Source organism: Jatropha curcas, chromosome 6, assembly GCF_041381405.1.
Source record: "Jatropha curcas cultivar XTBG-Jc1 chromosome 6, XTBG_Jcur_1.0, whole genome shotgun sequence".
Taxonomy (NCBI): Eukaryota; Viridiplantae; Streptophyta; class Magnoliopsida; order Malpighiales; family Euphorbiaceae; genus Jatropha; species Jatropha curcas.
The window spans coordinates 5,707,453-5,728,045 of record NC_143156.1 but is presented as its reverse complement, the minus strand read 5'-3'; the positions used below and the strand labels follow the sequence as shown (position 1 = coordinate 5,728,045).

The 20,593-nt window shown below is 32.2% G+C and overlaps 4 protein-coding genes across 4 annotated transcripts; all 4 read left to right on the top strand.

The window, feature by feature from the left end:
• The first annotated feature begins 345 nt into the window (after nucleotides 1-345).
• On the top strand, nucleotides 346-2,292 carry LOC105634536 (squalene epoxidase 3). The gene is made up of 5 exons (XM_020679433.3): nucleotides 346-952; nucleotides 1,042-1,153; nucleotides 1,350-1,524; nucleotides 1,737-1,905; nucleotides 2,065-2,292. The coding sequence occupies exons 1-5, from the start codon at nucleotides 719-721 to the stop codon at nucleotides 2,287-2,289; spliced, it is 915 nt and encodes a 304-aa protein (XP_020535092.2). The 5' UTR covers nucleotides 346-718; the 3' UTR covers nucleotides 2,290-2,292.
• A 36-nt stretch (nucleotides 2,293-2,328) lies between these two features.
• LOC149495394 (squalene monooxygenase SE1-like) lies at nucleotides 2,329-3,639 on the top strand. Its single transcript, XM_089722865.1, has 3 exons — nucleotides 2,329-2,646; nucleotides 2,903-3,181; nucleotides 3,319-3,639. Exons 1-3 carry the CDS (start codon nucleotides 2,431-2,433, stop codon nucleotides 3,421-3,423), a joined length of 600 nt encoding a protein of 199 aa, XP_089578991.1. The 5' UTR covers nucleotides 2,329-2,430; the 3' UTR covers nucleotides 3,424-3,639.
• A 1,800-nt stretch (nucleotides 3,640-5,439) lies between these two features.
• Nucleotides 5,440-8,112, top strand: LOC105634535 (squalene monooxygenase SE1). The gene is made up of 8 exons (XM_020679437.3): nucleotides 5,440-5,741; nucleotides 5,878-5,989; nucleotides 6,064-6,241; nucleotides 6,350-6,518; nucleotides 6,616-6,834; nucleotides 7,065-7,340; nucleotides 7,427-7,705; nucleotides 7,816-8,112. Exons 1-8 carry the CDS (start codon nucleotides 5,514-5,516, stop codon nucleotides 7,894-7,896), a joined length of 1,542 nt encoding a protein of 513 aa, XP_020535096.2. The 5' UTR covers nucleotides 5,440-5,513; the 3' UTR covers nucleotides 7,897-8,112.
• An 8,342-nt stretch (nucleotides 8,113-16,454) lies between these two features.
• LOC105634514 (uncharacterized) lies at nucleotides 16,455-18,476 on the top strand. Its single transcript, XM_012217381.4, has 2 exons — nucleotides 16,455-17,223; nucleotides 17,507-18,476. Exons 1-2 carry the CDS (start codon nucleotides 16,628-16,630, stop codon nucleotides 18,255-18,257), a joined length of 1,347 nt encoding a protein of 448 aa, XP_012072771.1. The 5' UTR covers nucleotides 16,455-16,627; the 3' UTR covers nucleotides 18,258-18,476.
• Nucleotides 18,477-20,593: the final 2,117 nt, after the last annotated feature.

Here is a 20,593-nt window from a genome sequence, read left to right as displayed (position 1 = left end):
GCTAGTAACTATATGTTTCTGTATATAAAGCTTCTACAAGGTGATGGAGATACGAGTAAAAGGAGTAATTTTTAGCAGTTCAATTTTTTTTTTTTTTTTCCGCAAATTCTCTGTAGCAGTTCCTTTATTTTCTTTCCCATTTTTGGCTTAATTAACAAGGACAGCTATTTTTATGAGAACAACTTTTGTTTCCAAGTGATGATTCAACATTTACTTGCCCCAAATTTCGTGTCAATAATCTATTCTATGCCTGTGAAGTTATTGATTCTTTTCTTTGTTTTATTCTATATGTTTTCAGCTTTCTTTTTATTTGTTTGTTTCTTTTTTTTTTAAAATTGAAGTAATAATTCAATTTTTCTTTGTCGTTTCTGCTTTGGTTTCCATGGTTTTGAAGTAATCCTTGAAAATATTTTTATCCTTTGCTGCTGAATGCACTTTCAGTATTGACTTATTCATCCAAACCACAGACGGGCTTATTTGGTCGTAGCAACGGCAATGACTTATTCAGTCGTTGTAGAATGCTACATCTTTTCAGTCCATTGACTACCAACCTCGTTGAACCATCTATAAAATGCACCTGAAGTTTTGTTGGAAATGTAAGAAAAAGAGCTCTTGCTTTAAAAGCATTAGCAAAGAGCAATCAATCTCAGAAAAATCAGGAGAAAAGTTCTAGTTTCATCTCCTATTAGCGCATTGCATCCTAAATTGATATTTTAAGATGGATTATTATAGCCTTGTAATGGGAGGAACTATAGCTTCTGTTTGGGCATTGGTGTTGTTGTGCATCTTAAGAGCAAAGAAGAAGAACCCAACTTTGGTCAAGGACATCAGAGATAAAACTTTGAAGAGCTCCAGAAAAGAAAACTGCCTCTCTGAGATAGCTGTGACGCCTGATGTAATCATTGTTGGGGCTGGTGTGGCTGGTTCAGCTCTTGCTTATGCACTTGGCAAGGTATATAAAATTGTGATATCACTATGCATCGTTTCATGCTATTATTTAATATTGATAATAGTACTGATTTGGATACTTAATTATTGCAGGATGGTCGCCAAGTGCATGTAATCGAGAGAGACTTGAATGAGCCTGACAGAATTGTTGGGGAACTCCTACAACCTGGTGGTTATTTGAAACTGATTGAGTTGGGTCTTGATGGTACATATTCCATTCATGAGAATCTAATTTCACTTTTTAGGAATTGACGACTTGTATAGTTTAGAAATGTGTTGCAGTTTCAGTTTTTTACTCGATTAGCTAGCTGATAAAATAATTGAAAATTTTGACTTCGCTCCCTCAAACAATTATGAATGTATTTCTTTTGAAATGAGAGTATGAATTTTTGTGAATGTAGACTGTGTGGAAGAGATTGACGCTGAACAGGTATTTGGATATGCTATTTACAAGGATGGCAAAAGCACTAAACTATCCTACCCATTGCAAAGTTTTGAATCAAATATAGCAGGAAGAAGCTTTCATAATGGCCGCTTCATACAAAGAATGCGTGAGAAGGCTGTAACTCTTCCCAAGTAATCATACTTTAACCACATGCATTCAACTTTTATGTATTCTACTCAATTATAATGATTTTGTAATTAATCATAGGTATATATTTGACATGGAACTTATGAAGTGTTTGTAGTATTTCAGCACCTAATTATTTTTTGCTTTCTTTTCATTTTCTTTTTTCTTTTTTATTACTAGAACTCTTATCTGTCCACTTTCTTGATCTTTTATACAGTGTACGATTGGAACAAGGAACAGTGACATCTCTTCTTGAAGAAAAGGGAACTGTTAAAGGGGTGCTATACAAAACCAGAACTGGTCAAGAGTTGACAGCAAATGCACCTCTGACAATAGTATGTGATGGCTGTTTTTCAAACTTGCGGCGCAAGCTTTGCAAACCCAAGGTACTCGATGATGCTTAGCTAAAGTATCTTTTATTAATTACCAAGCAATTTTATTTGCTAGATCTAACTGCATGCATTCAGTTTGTATGTTTTAGGAATGTGAAACTTAATCTCTCTTTCTAATTGAGATATTAATAAAGGTTATAAACAAATTTGCAGGTTGATATCCCCTCTCATTTCGTTGCTTTGGTACTAGAGAATTGCAACCTTCCATATGAAAATCATGGACACGTGGTTCTTGCTGACCCTTCACCAATTTTGTTTTATCGTATCAGTAGCACTGAGATACGATGCTTAGTCGATGTGCCTGGCCAAAAAGTACCCTCCATCTCAAATGGTGAAATGGCACATCATCTGAAAACCGTGGTTGCTCAGCAGCTATGAAACTACTTGTTTAGTATTAATATCTTTATGTTGCTAATGTTAAAGTAATGTAACTCGATCTTTGAAACTTGTGTGCTCCAGATTCCATCTGAGTTATATCCTGCATTCATATCAGCAACTGAGAAAGGAAATATAAGAACAATGCCAAACAGAAGCATGCCAGCTTCTCCATATCCAACTCCAGGTGCACTTTTGTTGGGAGATGCATTCAACATGCGACATCCTTTGACAGGAGGAGGAATGACAGTGGCTCTTTCTGATATTGTTTTATTACGAAACCTCCTTAGACCTCTAAATAGTCTAAAGGATGCATCTGCGCTCTGCAAATACCTTGAATCCTTTTATACTCTTCGAAAGGTAAGGCAAATACCTCGAATCCTTTTATACTCTTTGAAAGGTAAGGAACGTTCCTGTATGGCATTTCTAGTCCTGCACCATTGGGTGTCTGATGACCTTGCTTTTAAACATGATAGTCTAGGATAATCATGGCTTTTCTAGCATCCATATTTGAAAGTAAAATGTGGTTTTTAATTATTTGTATATTAATCAAGGATTTTGATTTGCTTGCAAATTGTAAATGCTTATACATCTTAGTTTTCTTGTCCTGTTACAGCCGATGGCATCTACAATAAATACATTGGCAGGTGCATTGTACAAAGTATTCTCTGCATCAACTAACCGCGCAAGAAATGAAATGCGACAAGCATGTTTTGACTACTTAAGCCTTGGAGGTGTATTTTCAAATGGACCAATATCTCTTCTCTCCGGCCTAAACCCTCGCCCTTTAAGCTTAGTCCTACATTTCTTTGCCGTAGCTATCTTTGGTGTTGGTCGCTTGATAATTCCATTTCCTTCACCCAAAAGCATCTGGACTAGTGCTAGATTGATAACGGTATGTAACTTTCATAGTAGCTCTAATGACAATCGATTGATTCTGCAAATGAGATAGTTTGTTATGTTTATTTGTATCTGTTGAATCTAGTTCACAGACAAAGGTGATTTGACCATCCTTATAATGTATGCTTCCAGGCTGCATCAGGTATCATATTTCCAATAGTGAAGGCAGAAGGAATTAGACAGATGTTCTTCCCTCTAACCATGGCATCATATTATAGAGCTCCTCCTAGCTATTGACTTTTGACAACCGATCAGCAAAAAGTGTTTGCAGTTTCAGTAGACTAGTTTCCATCAATTGTGCTATTCTTTCTGAAAATGAATATGGGTCCAGTTGGAAGAGAAAAGTTGTGTAGTATATGTACATTGTATTGTTTTCTAGGAATTCATTGTTCAATCAGAAACAATTATTTCCCTGTAATGTTGAATTATTCAATTTCTCAGATGATACAGACACATTCATTGATTATTCTACTTTCCAATCTCTTGGGTATTGAACTTACAATGGAACTACATATATTTAGTCACAAATTTACTACAGCCCTTGTCAAAGTTGTCTTTATAGTAAATCAGAGCATGAACTTCCATTTCTGTGAATAAGAACCACAATATATTGTTTGTTTTCTTTATTTATTGCTCCGCGCACACAATAATCTGGCTCAAACCCTCCTCACTGTTCTACAGTGAATATACTGTAAAATCTGTCTTTCAGTGTGGAAATCATATTTTGCACTTTGAATATTACACAAGCAAATTCTCAGAAAGGTCTATGAGAAAAAAAGAAAACCATTCATAATCTGAAGTATTGAATATTTTCAACCAGAATGCATCAACAAAACCATTCAGATCAAGAACTACAAATAACTTCCATCGATATTGGGGAATAAAATTTCATATCAGTAGGATATTCTTTTTTCCCACTTATCTGTGCTGTTTATGTTAGACTTGCATTTTTTTTTTTTTTTTTTTTGGTTCTCAATAATCCTCTAGATTTAGTTTACACTGTTTAAGTACTCAGGGTATTTAGAAGTAATTATTGCATATTTCAAGAGGAAGATTGTTAATAAGAAGTTTTTTATGAGTTTAAGCATGTAGACTCTTGTTTTTGCTACTTCTGCAGGAAAGAAAGCATGCACACTTGCTTTAAAAAACTTGTCTGTCCTTGACAAAAGTGCTGGTGAACTTTTGCAACTAGAAGACGATATGAAATTAGCTGAATTGAGTATTGAAGATAAGCCATCAGTGAAAAACTTGCATGGATCCGCTCATTGTTCTTTTCTCTTTAAATATTATATATTAACTGCAATCTGGTTTGTCCTGTTTTCTTGTCTAAAGGGTCTGCTTCAAATCCAATTACAATATGAATTTAGCTTTCAAACTCTATTATAAGTCTGTATTTAACTACTTTAACCTAAATTTTATTTCTAATTTAGGATTGGTCTTGTTCTACAGCTAAAGGCAAGATAATTGGGACACACTTGGGTTGAAACTTGAGAAATGATACTATTAATAATGCTCGAAAGTTCAGAATTTGTGCAGATAAAACATTGTATTTCATAATCGTGGTATAGAACATATTAGTTTTTGGTTATATATGGTGCTTTCTGTTGAAGGAATATGGAAATGGATGTAAAGTGCAGAAGTGCTCTGTTTGATTCTCGGGAGAAAATCAAAAATGAATTCGGAGTTTTAGAAACTAGTATCTGAAATTGGAAATTGTTGTATGAAATTAGGAAAATGAATGAGATTTTGGAAAGTAATAGGTCTAATGTCAAGTAAACCTTGACTATTGAAATGTTTAATCACAAGGGACATCTCTTGAGTTGATGAAATTTGACTATCCTTGTGAATGTGTCCTTTTCTTCCAAACTAGATTTCAATAGCATGTCTAATTAAAGAAAAAAAAAAAAGAAAAAGGAAGACCCACTATCGACTTGCCTTGAACTGCATGTCAATGACCTAATGCATGCTCATGAAGTTATTCTGTCTTTTGTTTTTATTCCAAGTAATTTCCTGCTTTCTACTAATTTCCGAATTAAAATTATTATGACGATGCAGTTGTTTGTTCGTTGTCTGGTCTGCTTTGGCTTGCATGGTTTTTAAAATCCTTGAAAATATTATTAACTTTTCGAGAATGTTCTTTTGTTATTTGACTAGTTTTCATTCCAGTTCATTGACTATCAACATATTTGAGCAGTTGATACAAGCTATAAAGGGTGACTAACTTCTGTTAGATCTGCAAAAAGAGCGCCTACTTGAAAAGCATTAGCAATCAATCTGGCAAGAGAAACAAAAAAGAAAGAGAGAAAAGTTCTATATTGCCTTTCAAGATGGATTACAAGCTTGTAATGGGAGGAATTATAGCTTCTATTTGGGCATTGATTTTGGTATATAGATTAAGAGGAAAGGACAATAGAGTTCCAGTGAAGAGCTTTAAAGATGAAAAGCTGAAGAGAGGTAGAAAAGAAATATGCCCGACTGAGATGGCTGCAACACCAGACATAATCATTGTTGGTGCCGGTGTTGCTGGTTCAGCTCTTGCTTATGCACTTGGCAAGGTAAATTTGTGTGATTCTATTGTATTATGAACCAATCAAAAGACTTTTAGATGAGTTCTCAATATATCAGCTCAAGTGCTATTTTTTTTTTTATTATTATATGTTGAAACAGTATAGTTTTGGTTACTAACTGCAGGATGGACGTCAAGTGCATGTGATTGAGAGAGACCTAAACGAGCCTGATAGAATTGTTGGTGAACTCTTGCAGCCTGGCGGGTATCTGAAACTGATCGAGTTGGGTCTTGAAGGTATATGGAAAATTCAGCATGTCAAATCTTTTGTAGTTCATTCAAATTCACTCAACTAGTTCATGATAATGCAGATTGTGTAGAAAAGATTGATGCTCAGCAAATATTTGGATATGCTATTTTCAAGAATGGAAAAAGTAGCAAGCTGTCATATCCTCTGGAATCTTTTCATAATTCAAATGTGGCTGGAAGAAGCTTCCACAACGGACGTTTTATACAAAGAATGCGAGAGAAGGCTGCATCTCTTCCTAAGTAATTTTCCTTTCTATACATTTTCAGAATGATAGAGAAGCATACAATTCATATATTCACCAGTATCTTTCTTTTTCATCTCTGTTTCTCTTTCTCTAATATATACAGTGTGAGATTGGAGCAAGGAACAGTAACATCGCTTCTTGAGGAAAATGGAACAGTTAAAGGGGTAAATTACAAAACTAGAAATGGTGAAGAGTTGACTGCTCATGCTCCCCTCACAATAGTGTGTGATGGTTGTTTTTCAAATTTGCGACGCTCTCTCTGCAACTCAAAGGTATGGATGCTAAGTAAACTTTGTGCCTGTATACTTAAGAATTTCACCCCTTCCCAATTCATATTACTGAATTTACAACTTACTGCGAATTCTACAGGTTGATATCCCCTCTTGTTTTGTTGCTATTGTGCTAGAGAACTGTGAACTTCCTTATGCAAATCACGGACACGTTATTCTGGCAGATCCTTCGCCCATCTTGTTTTATCCTATTAGCAGCAGTGAGGTGCGCTGTTTAGTCGATATACCAGGCCAAAAAGTACCCTCCATTTCTAATGGTGAATTGGCAAAATATATGAAAAGCGTGGTGGCCCCACAGGTACTCAGAATCTTAGTGTCATGATCCATAGAATTTGGACTAATTATAAAACAAGTGCATGCTAAAACTAATATATGCATGAAAATAAACAAACTGAGTTTTCAGATTCTATTTATGAAGACATTATGCACTTAAAAAGTTCTGTTGCACTATCTGCTTCCTTTCAAATAAGATGTCTGCTTGCTATCTGCTCGGCAATTTTGTAATTCAACGATGCAACCATGTTTCAGATCCCTGCTGAGCTATATAATGCTTTCATATCTGCAATTGAGAAGGAAAACATTAGAACAATGCCAAACAGAAGCATGCCAGCTTCTCCTTATCCAACTCCAGGTGCTCTTTTGTTGGGGGATGCGTTTAATATGCGACATCCTTTAACAGGAGGAGGAATGACCGTTGCACTTTCTGATATACTTTTACTGAGAGACCTCCTTAGACCTTTAGGCAGTCTAAATGATGCATCTGCCTTGTGCAAATACCTCGAATCCTTTTATACTCTTCGAAAGGTAATAAGAAGCATATTGAATCTTTGCTGTAGTATTAATTAGGAATCAATAACTTAGCATATGATGCTTTCTTGTTCTTTGTGCAGCCAATGGCATCCACCATAAATACATTAGCAGGTGCCTTATACAAGGTTTTCTCTGCATCAACTGATCAAGCAAGAAATGAAATGCGACAAGCATGTTTTGACTATTTGAGTCTTGGAGGTGTATTTTCCAATGGACCCATAGCTCTACTCTCTGGACTAAATCCTCGCCCATTAAACCTAGTCCTACATTTCTTTGCTGTGGCTGTCTATGGAGTCGGCCGCTTAATACTTCCATTTCCTTCGCCTAAAAGCATTTGGACCGGAGCTAGATTGATTTCAGTATGTTTTTTTCCTTCTTATCGCAAACACGCTTATATAATGTGTTTTAGTTGATTTACATATTCCCAGTTTCTTTATAAGGATTCAAAACCAAAGTTCCATTTTTGCAGGCGGCATCAAGTATCATTTTTCCCATAATGAAGGCAGAAGGATTTGGACAGATGCTTTTCCCTATAAGAGCATACATATGATACTTGATATAACTATGCTCTGCCCCACAAGCTATAGGTCCTATAACTATATGCCAGCATATATCAGAGCTCCTCATGATTATTGAATTTTGAGAACTAAGCATAGCATTTTTGCAGGTTGAATAGGTAAGTTTTATGCCAATGGTTCTGATCTTGAAATATTGAAGTGGAATTCAATCTACAAGTGGATGAAAAGTAAAGCTCGTGTGCATTATCTATTTGTACATCATATGTATTTTTCAGGAAAATTGTTGTTGTTTTTTTTTTTTTTTTTCTTTCTAGAAATTCCTTCATTAGTGAAAAACAATTATTTGAATGTAATTGAGAATTATTCAATTTATAAAGATGATACATTACTACACCATATGAATTGTTTGTTTCGACAATTCCTTATGTTTCTGAAGATCTTAAGAAAACTATAAGAATATTAAATATATTTTTACTTTTTATTTCATTTCATGTTGCATGCCAAATATATGAATAGGAACCTTTTTTTCTCATTTTTATTCTATTTCATTCTGTATTACATTCCTTATTCACATAGAAAAGAAGAAGCTCCACGTTACTGTCAACAATATCACAATGGAGGGTTTTATTTTGAAAGCTACAAGCTTAACGAAAAACTTATTTCTCTTTTCAGTTCTTATTTATGTTTATTGCAATCTAGAAAGATTAATTCTTCATTCAGCTTCTAAGGCCATGTTTGGTATAAATGAATTTCATAAGGAAAGTTTGCAGCTTTAACATCCAAATACATATAGTTTTCAATATGTGCTATATGATAATAAAATACCAAATCTACACAACATGAGTTATGATTTGCATATACCAAACATAAAGAGAAATAGTAACTAATGATATATTGCTTTCCGTTTTGGTGCAGCTATGGCATCTATAATAAATACATTAGCTGGTGCCCTTTACAAGGTTTTTTCTATATCGACTGATTTAGCAAGAAATGAAATGAAATTGAATAATTACAAATGACTATTTGAGTCTCTTCCGACTATTTGAGTCTTGGGCAGGGACAAAGCCACTTAAAAAAAACATTACAAATGACTTGCTTTGAATAGGCTCCAACTTTGCCGTTCAAGAAAATATAACACACCACTTTGCAATGACTGTCTATGGTGTTCGTCGATTAATACTTCCATTTCCTTCATCTAAAAGCTTATGGACTTGTGCTAGACTAGCAGAGGTATGTGTTATGTATCTTCACTCGAGGAAATTTTAGGTTGACTCAGTTTACCACGTCAGCTATAGATCCACCTAATGAAATAAATTACATCAATAATTTGCTTTTTTCTAGTCCCGCATCAATAATTCATAAACCAATGCAGCTACGTTTCTTATCTCTAACGAAACGGAAAACGCGCAAGAATTAGTATGAAATAAGCTAGAAAAAATTATTAACGTGATTTTATTTCTCTCTCTCTCTCTCTCTCTCTCTCTCTCTCTCTCTCTCTCTCTCTCTCTATATATATATATATATATATATATATATATATATATATATATATAGTTCAATTGTTTCAAGTTACTTATAACGAGTTTCGTTGTCCAGGCTGCATCAGGCATCATTTTTCCCATAACAAAGGCAGAAGGTGTTCGACATATGTTCTTCCTTCTAACTGTGACAGCATATTACAGAGCTCCCAAATATTGACAAATTTTGCAATTCCAATAGAATTTTTTGTGCTACTATTTATGTTGTTCTCCATCAGAAAGAAACTCAAATAAAAGGGTTTTTAGTATAATGTAAACAGAACTCTAGGAACTCATTATTCTTTAATTAAGAACAAGTATTAACCTTGCATTGTTGAATTATTCAATTTTTTTTCAAATGATACAATCTGCTTCATCCACCAATCAGTTCAGTCCAAGCATCAATGACGCAGCTATCCTCCATTTCTAGATCACGAGCTGTATTGGTTCTGTGAACTCTTGAACCATCAATAACATAATAAAGGATAACATTTTCCTTTAAAAAATATTCAAAAAATTAGTAAATATTTTTGTGGTAAAAAGAATTCTCTCAACATACTTATAGAATATCAAATGTGTTCCCTATATATCTACATGTGTGGCTCAATTATCAATGAAAGCTGAGTACATGGAAAGAGCTATCGGGTATGTTTTCCACTAAATGCACCTACAAAAAAGGGGAAAAAATATTAACTGTGACTACAATTTAAACCGGATTAGGCGATTCCTAGTAATAAAAGCCGAATATCGGAAGTTAAAAAAAAAAAAAATGTGCTGGGTATATAAAATAGCTTAGTTCGCACTATTTGTTGAACGATGTTGGACAACTCAAAAGTCGTTTTAACTCTACATTTTCTATAATTCTAGAAAAGTAGAACGTTCTTTTAACTTGTGAATTGAATGATTCTCCTTTTAGAACATTCGCTTAAATATTTTAATAAAAGGATAAATGCTGGATTTTGGGAGCATTTAATTTATTTTAAGAAAAGGGTAAAATATATTTAATTTGAGATTTAAAAATATGCACTATTATTTTTACAAACTCATAAAATTAGAATCTCTTCAAATCCGAAAAACAAAAAATAATGAATAAATTAAAAAAATTACATCATTGAATTTTTTTTCTCTATTATTTCCTCTCTTTCAATATTTTCTTTTATTTCCTTCTAAAAAAAGACTTTATATTTTTAAAAATTGAATTGATCACGCTAAAAACAATAGAGGAATACCTTTTTTTTTTTTAAAGAACTGGTCCAACTATTCAATGTATCCATCGGTATAATTCATTCAATTGATTTGACTCGATCACAAACCAATTATAGATTTATAAAAATTCCAAAACATGATAAATATTAATTTTAAATGTCACATGACATGCATAATATAAAAATAAAATGAAATGCATTAGGCAGCACAATTAGCGTCAGAGAGACAGATAATACACCAACGACCAAACAAATAAGAGAATTTTTCAGTTAAAAGAAAACAAAAATCAGTATTTTATATTATTAATATATAATTATTTTGTGTTTGTAAGAGCAGAGCCACAAATTTATAGCTGCCTGCGTCACCTTTTGACAACGAGATAATCTTGCCACGACTGCATGATTAAGAGGCAAACAGCTAATAATCCGTGAACCTAGACATGGATAACACGCCACGTGAAAGAGAATTAAAATGTTTACAATTAGAGCTTTCAATTTTCTTTCAATAGGATAAATTTTTCTGTTTAATTTTCAGTTAATTATATTATTCAGAGGAAAATGATTGTAACAGAATATTTTTTTCAATGTTGAAAAGTTAAAAGGGGTAAAGGCACTGTTGGGTAGCAATAGAGGTGAGCAGTGTTCAGTCTGGACCGAATAACTGAACCGATTCATTTCGGTTTGATTCGGTTAAAGTTTCATAGAGTGATTACCAATCGATTCGAATAATAAAATCAAATATTATTTTATTTTTAGTTTGGTTGCTTGTATAACGAACCGAATTTACGTCCAAAAGAGATTATTCGGTTCGAATTAACTAAATCAAACCCAAACTGATTTGGTTCAATTTAATTCTAAACCAATTTTTCACAGTTTTTGGTGCGAATTCGGTTGAATCTATTTGGTCAGACCGAGACATAGTATTTGTATTAGTGTTTAGTATTTGACAGTTCGGAATATGGAATGCTACTCTTTTTTTTTTTTTTTTGTATAAACCACCGGTATTCGGATTCCATTACCAAGAACCATCTAATTTGGCTCGGGGCTTAGTCACAGTTAAGGCTCCTCGCCCCTTCCTCCAGGTGCATTTAGTGGAATCAAACCCGATAGCTTTTTCCATATGTCCAGCCTGCGCTGCCAACTGAGTCACAATCCGTAGGTGAATGCTACTCCTTAATGTTTGATAAAACAAGTAAAACACTTAACAACTACTAAACCAACTATTTTTATAAACATTTTGATTTAGCATTGGTTATCTTATTAACATTAGTTGTTTGTCAAAGGTTTTTTTATCAGCAAAATAAATTTAAATTTATTAAAATTATAATATTTAGGAAAATTTTATATTATTAAGCATTATTTCAAGTCAATAAGCTCCTTAAACCTAAACCGGATAATTTAAATAAAAAAAAACTTATTCAAAACATTTACAATCCCAAGTTAATATACAAGAGTAACATCATAAACCAAAGATCCAAAAGACCATAAAACAAAAATCAGAAGTACATGCTCATACAAAATATGCCAGCACACTTGAGCATTTCTTGAGCTGATAAATATTAATGAAACCAGCAAAACCTAAGAGCCCATGTACACCATATCTGTCCAAAAATACAAGAAAAAGCCAAAACAGCAGAAATCAAGAAAAGTCAAATGTTTTTGGCCAAAATAACCAACCTGCAATGCAGCTGATAGCTGTTTCTTATCCACCTACTAAATTGGAGTTATTTTAATCAGCACCGATGATTAATAGAAGTTTTAATCGGCTGCTATTTTTATAAGCTATCTTTATGAGTTTTTTCATATCGGCTGATGGCTGATTTGTATTTGCACTATTTTAGACTTTATTAACCTCATAAAAAAATAATTATTAATAAAATTATTTTTCCAAATTAATATTTTATGATAACTTTGTTTATAATTATTTAAAATTTTTTCTTAAATATTATTTTAAAATTTTAATTAATATTTTTATTTATATAATACATTAAAATAAAAAAAATATTCATCTTAAATTAAAAACATATATATACATTACACATCATAATATATAAAAATAATTATGCCTATAAAAGTCATTTTATATTTTAACGGCAATCACTACTAAAATTTTACCAAACACAAACAACAATCAGCTAATCACTATCAGCCATTAGCTACCAGCTATCAGTAACCCCTATCAGCTATCAGCTGGTATGAAATGCTGAACCAAATGAACCTTTAGAAAGCACATCAGTAAAATTAAGCTAAAAAAAGATGCACTTTGACATCCATTTAGCCAAAATACCACAATAAAGGACGATTGAGAGGTCAATTAAATCCAAGCAAGAGATAGATCAACGGTCTCAACATCTTTTTTTGCTAAGCAATTTGCAAAAATGTTACAACCCGATCAAATCTATTTCACCTCTCCTATTTACTGTTTCTATGAACGTTTTTGTTTTTGAATAATCCAACACAACGCATTTATAAAGATTATTGTTAAAATATCAAATAACTTTGGCGAATATATTATTTTCTATTTTAATATATTATATAATAATATTTAAGTATAAATTAATTTTTTTAATGATATTAAAATTTATTTTTTATGAGACCAATATGATACAAATATAATATAAATACTAATCACTATTACAACAATAAACTGATTGAATGCAAAATAAAAGATTACGACAACATTACAAATGCAACTAAATAAAGGACAAAAATTCCAAAACAGTAATTTATGAAGTCTCAAAAGAGAAAACCTCATAGCAAAGGAAAAGGCCAATAATGATAATTAGAAAAACTTTTTATTTTCTATTTGATTTTTTTGAGTTTGCACGTGTGTTGTAATTCCAAAAGTCTCAAATCTCAATGTTGAAGGAAACAAAACGACAACAAAAGTAAGTACTGAAAAGAAAGATCTAAAAGGAAAACGAAGTGAGCCGAAAAAGCCAATACAACAAGACTGTGTCCGTGTCACCAATCTGAAAACGTTAAACGTGATTAGTGGGCTATGGCTGTTAGTGGGTCCCTATTAATTAATTATTAATATTAATGTTTTTGTGGGCCCAGTTAAGGTAAGGGTCAAAGAAACGTCCAACTATGGTCCTAAGTGTCCACAGCTGTGTTTCAGTTCTTCTCCGACATGTCCCTAAAAGATCGCACTGTATGTGATCCGAAATCTATGCATTGCTTTTTTTTTTTAATTTATTATTTATTATTTATTTTTATAGTTCTGGAGTACTTGTATTACAGTAGGCCGCCCATTGTATAGACAGACCATAGAGTCCTGATTGTTCTCATGCTGGCTTGTCATCATCTTGCTATTCATGAGATTTGGATTTCTATAATTATTCGTTTTTCTTGAATTTTGTTACTAAAATGGCAATGAGAGGCTAAATGTTCCTTAAAATTAATATTAGAAATAATAACATTAATAGTCAAATATTGTAACTGGAATGATTTTTTTTAGGTGGAAGAACTAAATAGTTTAATCGCACTAAACTTCGAGAGTCGAGATTAATCAATGTAATTATCAAATAAAAGAAATGAAGTTATAAGTACGACCAAATTTAAGAAATTAAAATATATAGAAAAAGGAAACTAAATTAAAAGGTAATTCTCTGTGTATCCTTCAATAATAAAAATCAATTAAATTAAATTTAGATGATTGACCGGTCATAATATTTTTATCTATCTATTTATATGAATCTATAATTTTTAAAGCATTGATGATGATATGGCAAGATATTAGGGTGCAAAAGTGATTATGTGACATTTTAATTTTTTTATTCTAATTAATCTCTTTTTTTCATTTAATAAATATTAAGTTTTTTTTTATTAAATGATGGAGTTATAAACTAATGGACTCTAATTGAGTTAACATTTAAAAACCATAGAAATTTTTAGAATTTAATGGAATTATAATTAATAAACATTATTTATATAATGAAGTTACAATAATGTGCTTAACTGATGGAATTAAAATATAATTTCAATCCATCAATTGAATTATAATAATAAACATTTTAATTGAATATATGAGAATTTGAAAAGAAAAAAAAATTACATCAGTTGAAATATAATAATGCATTATGGTAATATATTTCAGTTTATTGCTTGATAATTTCAAAACGAACATTTAATTTTAACTTTCATCTTTTAATCAAATTATTTAAATTGAACCATACAAATATAAATCATAATAATTCCATTTAAATGGATTAAAAAATATATATATAAATTACATAATATGCATTGCATGAGTACAGGACTAATTATGAATAATGTGGTAAAAAAATTTTGAGGAGAGAACTCTCATTGCATTTTTTGCATGTGAATATATAATTAATTTAGTGTATGAGCGAATCTATATTAATTAAAATTATGTAGAAATAAGCATTTAGTTTAACTAAATTAAATTGAATTGAATCGAATCACTTTTAAATTAAAATAATTAAGTTATGAAAATACCTCAATTGAACTGAACCCTTTTAAGATTAAATGAATTTTATAAAATTTTGTGAAATTTAAGCTAAATCAACTTCTAAAAAAAAAATGAAATTTCTAAATGAGTTTCAAAAATTTAAATAATTCAATACTTTATGACAAAACTATCCATCCATGCAACATTGTAAAGTTATTATGTTAAGATTGTTTTAGGAAATTAAAATAATTTTAAAATTTAAAATTTATTTATAAATAAAATTTTCATATTTGGAGTAAATGGTTTACATTTTAAATTCATTCATACCAATATATGCGAAAATTTGTGATAAGATGATCTTAGTTTTATTTATATTCAGTTTTCTATGAAGAAAAACCAAACTAAAATTATAAAACCGAAATGTAAAATTTTTGGCTAACCGAATCAAACCGATTTTATTGAACAGTCCGATTCTATAGGTAAGTATTTACCTAATCTGTTCATTATTCAATTAATAAATCTATTTATTGTTCGAAAATAACTCTCTCCCAATAAATATCCAGTTCATTTGAAAACCGATGAATTCCATAGGGAAAACGCAAGTGCAGAAATGGAAAACGACAAGGAAATGGAATAATTTTTGACAGAGATGCGCTTTGCTGGCAAATAGCTAGTGTACGTGCGCAGTGAGAGCCAGCTCACCCCACTCTACCAATCCGCCCCACGCATGCCCATGCATTATCTAACTCTCGGAGATTAGGTTCTCCTATTCCCACTACTACAATAACTTCCTGTGAGCTCGCCAGCATCTTCGTCGACCGATCATTGATGAACTTTATATATATATATATATATACACTTTAATGTAAAAATATATGTATTAAAAAGCTAAAAGATAGGGAGAGTACTCAAATTCACCTTTGCTTCACTTATAAATTCAGGATAAAGCATGAACTTTTTTTTTTTTTTAAATAAAATGAAATTATCATCTCTAAATTAGAGATTTGAAAACAAAAGACAGCTATCTAAAGAATTTAAAAAAAAAAAAAAGTTCATTAACCATTTAGCAAATCATAAATCCTTCTACAGATGGAAATAATTTTCAAATAAGTTAGGAGTGGACAAAAGATAATGATTTTTACTAAAAAGAAATATAGAAAAATATTTGCAATTGATTCCTTCACTACAACCACACAGACCATTCAAAAATATTCTAAGATGATCATTGTTAAAGTAGTTTAATAATTACAGAATATTCTTCTCTCTAGCTTGTTCTTTCTCTGTCAAATACTCCAAAATCAAAGATTACTAGTAATTTGCAATCACAAGATTCTCTTTCATAAACAAAAAGAGCTCACAGCTTAAAACTGAGCGCGATCTTATCATATCTTTCTCCATATCCAAAAATACCCAGCTAATATTACTGACAGCCTGTTTCACTCTCATCTCCTCTCCCCTCCCTCTCTTATTCCAAATTGGTAAACTCTATATATCTCCGCCTCCCAAAACCCCAATCTCTCCCTTTCTCTAGCAAAACAAACCGAAACCACCATTTCACCACCGGAGACCGCAGCGACTTCTTATTCTTCTTCTTTATAGCGATAAAGATTAAGAATTTCAAATAAGAATGGATCCGTGCCCATTTATACGGATCCTGATAGGTAACTTGGCGATTAAGTTTCCCTACAATTCAAGAACTGTAAGTTCATGTTATTGCAAGATCAAGCTCAAGAATTTCCAAACCAAACAAGCCACAATTCCTCTGATAAACCAAAACCAACAACAACGGAGCCAAAATCCCGAGAACAGTAACTTGTCAAATTCTCTTGCGGCTTGTTTCAATCTCGACAAGATCCAGATCGATAAAATATTGGCTTCTAAAAAACTCAAAAGTTTGAATATTGAGATCTACAGCGGCGGCGATGGAGTTTCGTGCGGTGGTTGGTCGGATGGGAAGCTATTGGGGAAAGTTACTGTTTCGTTGGATTTGAAAAAAGCAGAATCTAGGCCTTGTGTTATGCAAAATGGATGGATTGGAATCGGAGACAAAGCAGAGGTTTATTTAAGTGTTAGAGCTGAACCTGATCCGAGATATGTGTTTCAGTTTGGAGGAGAACCAGAGTGTAGTCCTCAGATTTTTCAGGTGCAAGGAAGTGTTAGACAGGCTGTTTTCACTTGCAAGTTCAGTTTCAGGAATCCTGGAGATCGCAATTTGGGTCCAAGGTTGGTTTTCGATTATTTATACTGCTATTATATTAATTCAATTTTCTGTTGCGTTGATGAGAAAAAATTTAGAAAAAATAGGCAAAGCTAGGATCATAGTGTTTGATTTTAGGTTGGTTTTAAGAATTTTGGTCAGGTCAAAGATTTGTAAATCTGAATCTTAATTTACTCCAATCCCCAAAAACGTTTCACTAACTGAACCAGAACCAATAAATAATTTAATTAGTGTTGTCTTATTATATGAATTTTGGTGCTGGTTTTTGAATCCTGCATATTTTTTCAGGCAATCACTAGAACAATCTACATCAAGAAATTGGCTGCCATCTCTTGGAGCTGAAAAGGATCAATCTACCAAAGAGCGAAAGGGATGGACAATCACAATCCATGACCTGTCAGGTTCACCAGTAGCAATGGCATCGATGGTGACTCCATTTGTACCATCTCCGGGTTCAGATCAGGTAAGCCGGTCAAATCCTGGCGCCTGGTTAATCCTCCGGCCATCTCTCGGTACATGGAAGCCTTGGGGCCGATTGGAGGCGTGGCGCGAATATCCTAACACTAATGAATTAGGATACCGCTTTGAATTAATCCATGACACTGTCACTGCAACTCCGACCACCTCTACTTTAGCTAATTCTGTTATTAGTACTAAAAATGGAGGCAAATTTACAATTGATACTACTAATAGTGTTACAACCCCGGTTTGTAGCCCACATAGTAGTTGCGATTTCGGATCCGGATCAGGATCAGGATCAGGATCAGGATCGGGGTCATGGTCTGGGTCGGAATTCGGAGCAGGACTTTTCTCACAGTTTATGTACAGAGGGTTTATAATGTCGTCAACGGTAAAAGGGAGTAATAATTGCAGTAAGCCGGAGGTGGAGATCGGAGTACAGCACGTGAATTGCACGGAGGATGCGGCTGCTTTCGTGGCATTAGCTGCAGCCATGGATTTAAGTACAGAAGCTTGCAGGTTGTTTTCTCATAAGCTAAGGAAGGAGTTGAGGCAGAAGAGTCAGAGTTTTGTCGTTTGATTTTGAATAATTTTCCGTTTTGAAGATAGAAAGTAACTGATCAGTTGGTTAGGTTTTGGATTCTTTCTTTTTGGCTTATAACTAACAGCAGTTTTTGAGCTGGAGGATTAATTTGTTCTTTTTTTTTCTTTTTTTTTTTTTTAAAATTTCTTGTACAGTGAGGAATGACTAGGCAGGGTTTATAAATAATATAAAAAAATATATAAATTTTTTAATTCATTCTTGTTCTTGTGCTGTGTGCTTTTTTTATTATTATTAATTAATTATATATGAAGGTTAAAATAGGGAGAATCCAATGTTGGTGTACCAATTTTATATATTATAAAAAGGTGGCAAAGATTCGATTTTGTAGTTGTAGAGTTGCCTATTGAACATTTATGAAGGTCAAACATAAGAATAATCGATGCTGTTGACAGCTATATTAAACAGGTGAAACTTTAACTGTAAATGTTTGATTGCCAGGTCAATTTTTTAATTAGAGGGGTCAAATTCTGTTTTTCAATATAAATATAAATTTCCTTTTATTTCAAACAATATTTCGATTATTGTATTTTATAATTAAGGAAAAACTATAATAAATGATTAAATAAATCTTATTTATAAGCCTTAATCTCTTATTTGCCACTAAAAAGGTTGAAGCATAATTAAAATATGATATCATCATGACCTAATTATATTTAATCACATAATGATGAGAGGTGGTGTGATGGGTATTTAGATTTTTAAATTAAAATTTTAAGAATTATGAAAAAAAAAATTATAATTGGAGAACAGATAGATAGGTGGTGATAAGGGTAGGCGGTGGAGTTGTATGAAATATTCTGTGAATCAAATTGTTTGCCTAACGAAAGCATCAACTGTGAACCATCCAATTTCGTGAAGGGCTCAAATTCATATTATTACAATGCTTGGCATTGACTGTCACTTAATTATATGCTTTCATGATACTTACTGCCAATAATGGTTGACTAAACTGAAATAATTAAGATATAATAAGAAAATTATTTCATTATTTTTCTGTTCCAGCATATTTTTATATATGTAATAAATTAATTTAGCCTTTAAATTTTGACAAAAAAAATTATTGATTTAATATATGACATATTGATTTAACTTTTATATATGACATATTTAACTTTTATATGACAAAAAAAAGATTTTTAACTTTTATATATGACATATTGATTTAATATATGATTAATACAACTTTTGAAATAATAATATTTTTTTTTACACATCAAGATATGGTCTAGTGATATGTGTATTATGATATGACAATAGATTCAGGTTTGAATCTCATTCCTGAGTACTCAAAAAAATATTTTCATTTTTTAACTATAAAAAAATAGAATTTCGTATTGTGGATTATTTTTTTGAAAAATATGAAAGGACTCCAAAAAAAATACTGAATTTCAGAATTTATTGAAACAGTTGGTGGTCAATTTTTTTCACAATTTATTTTCTGAGGACAGAACCAATTTTCCCCCTTTTGATGCTGAGACCACTTTCCCGTCTCTGGATGTCAGTGTACTGACAAGTCTTGGGCAAGAGATTACTGTTGAAGAGGTTAGGATAGCGTTGTTCCAAATGGACCCTAACAAAGCCCCTGCTGTTGATGGGTTTAATGCATTCTTTTTCCAACAAAATTGGAATATTATTAATTCTTCTGTTTGCAGCCATGTCTGCAGATTGTTTAATGAGGAGGCTTCCATGGAAAGTTTAAATAAAACCCTTATGGTTCTTATTCCGAAGGTGGAGAGTCCCGTAGAGGTTAAGCATTTCAGGCCTATTAGCCTCTGTAACAGTCTACAAGCTTCTTTCCAAGTAGCTTATTTAAACACGCTAAACACAGTTAGTTCCAAAATATCGCTTTCTTAGAAGAGTTTGAAGGGGATAAGACAGAGAACAAATAAAAAAAAAAAAAAAAATTATAGCTTTATGGTTAGTGCTGAGTACAAATTGATCGAATTGATCAAACCAAAACAAAATGACTAGTTCCATTTGCTTTATAATATTTTCAGTTTGGTTTTAGTTTTAATAGAAAAGAAATCAAAATTTCAGTTAGTTTAATAAATTGCCAGAACTTCACCAAAAAGCAAATTCCAACATGCTCATACTCCACAAAAATCATAACTTTTATCTGGAAGCCAAAGAATTAGAGAGAAACTTTCTGGTTTTGGTGACAGATAAACAAAGCAATCACCAACCTACAAAGGAAAAGATTTAAAAGTTCCAAGGAAAAAGGGATATCATATCAACTCAAGTTGTCAATTTGCCATAAATTACACAGGTACAACCGTTAATAACATTAAACTGCCTACATTTTACCTGCAATG

What these genes read in the sequence shown, in the direction of transcription:
- LOC105634536 (XM_020679433.3), top strand. Translation starts at nt 719, where the DNA reads ATGGATTATTATAGCCTTGTAATGGGAGGAACTATAGCTTCTGTTTGG. An exon ending in GATTGAGTTGGGTCTTGATG is followed by an intron (nt 1,154 to 1,349) that starts GTACATATTCCA and finishes TTGTGAATGTAG; the next exon opens with ACTGTGTGGAAGAGATTGAC. An exon ending in GCAAGCTTTGCAAACCCAAG is followed by an intron (nt 1,906 to 2,064) that starts GTACTCGATGAT and finishes ACAAATTTGCAG; the next exon opens with GTTGATATCCCCTCTCATTT.
- LOC149495394 (XM_089722865.1), top strand. Translation starts at nt 2,431, where the DNA reads ATGCCAAACAGAAGCATGCCAGCTTCTCCATATCCAACTCCAGGTGCA. An exon ending in CCTTTTATACTCTTCGAAAG is followed by an intron (nt 2,647 to 2,902) that starts GTAAGGCAAATA and finishes GTCCTGTTACAG; the next exon opens with CCGATGGCATCTACAATAAA. An exon ending in CTAGTGCTAGATTGATAACG is followed by an intron (nt 3,182 to 3,318) that starts GTATGTAACTTT and finishes GTATGCTTCCAG; the next exon opens with GCTGCATCAGGTATCATATT.
- LOC105634535 (XM_020679437.3), top strand. Translation starts at nt 5,514, where the DNA reads ATGGATTACAAGCTTGTAATGGGAGGAATTATAGCTTCTATTTGGGCA. An exon ending in GATCGAGTTGGGTCTTGAAG is followed by an intron (nt 5,990 to 6,063) that starts GTATATGGAAAA and finishes ATGATAATGCAG; the next exon opens with ATTGTGTAGAAAAGATTGAT. An exon ending in GCTCTCTCTGCAACTCAAAG is followed by an intron (nt 6,519 to 6,615) that starts GTATGGATGCTA and finishes CGAATTCTACAG; the next exon opens with GTTGATATCCCCTCTTGTTT.
- LOC105634514 (XM_012217381.4), top strand. Translation starts at nt 16,628, where the DNA reads ATGGATCCGTGCCCATTTATACGGATCCTGATAGGTAACTTGGCGATT. An exon ending in GATCGCAATTTGGGTCCAAG is followed by an intron (nt 17,224 to 17,506) that starts GTTGGTTTTCGA and finishes ATATTTTTTCAG; the next exon opens with GCAATCACTAGAACAATCTA.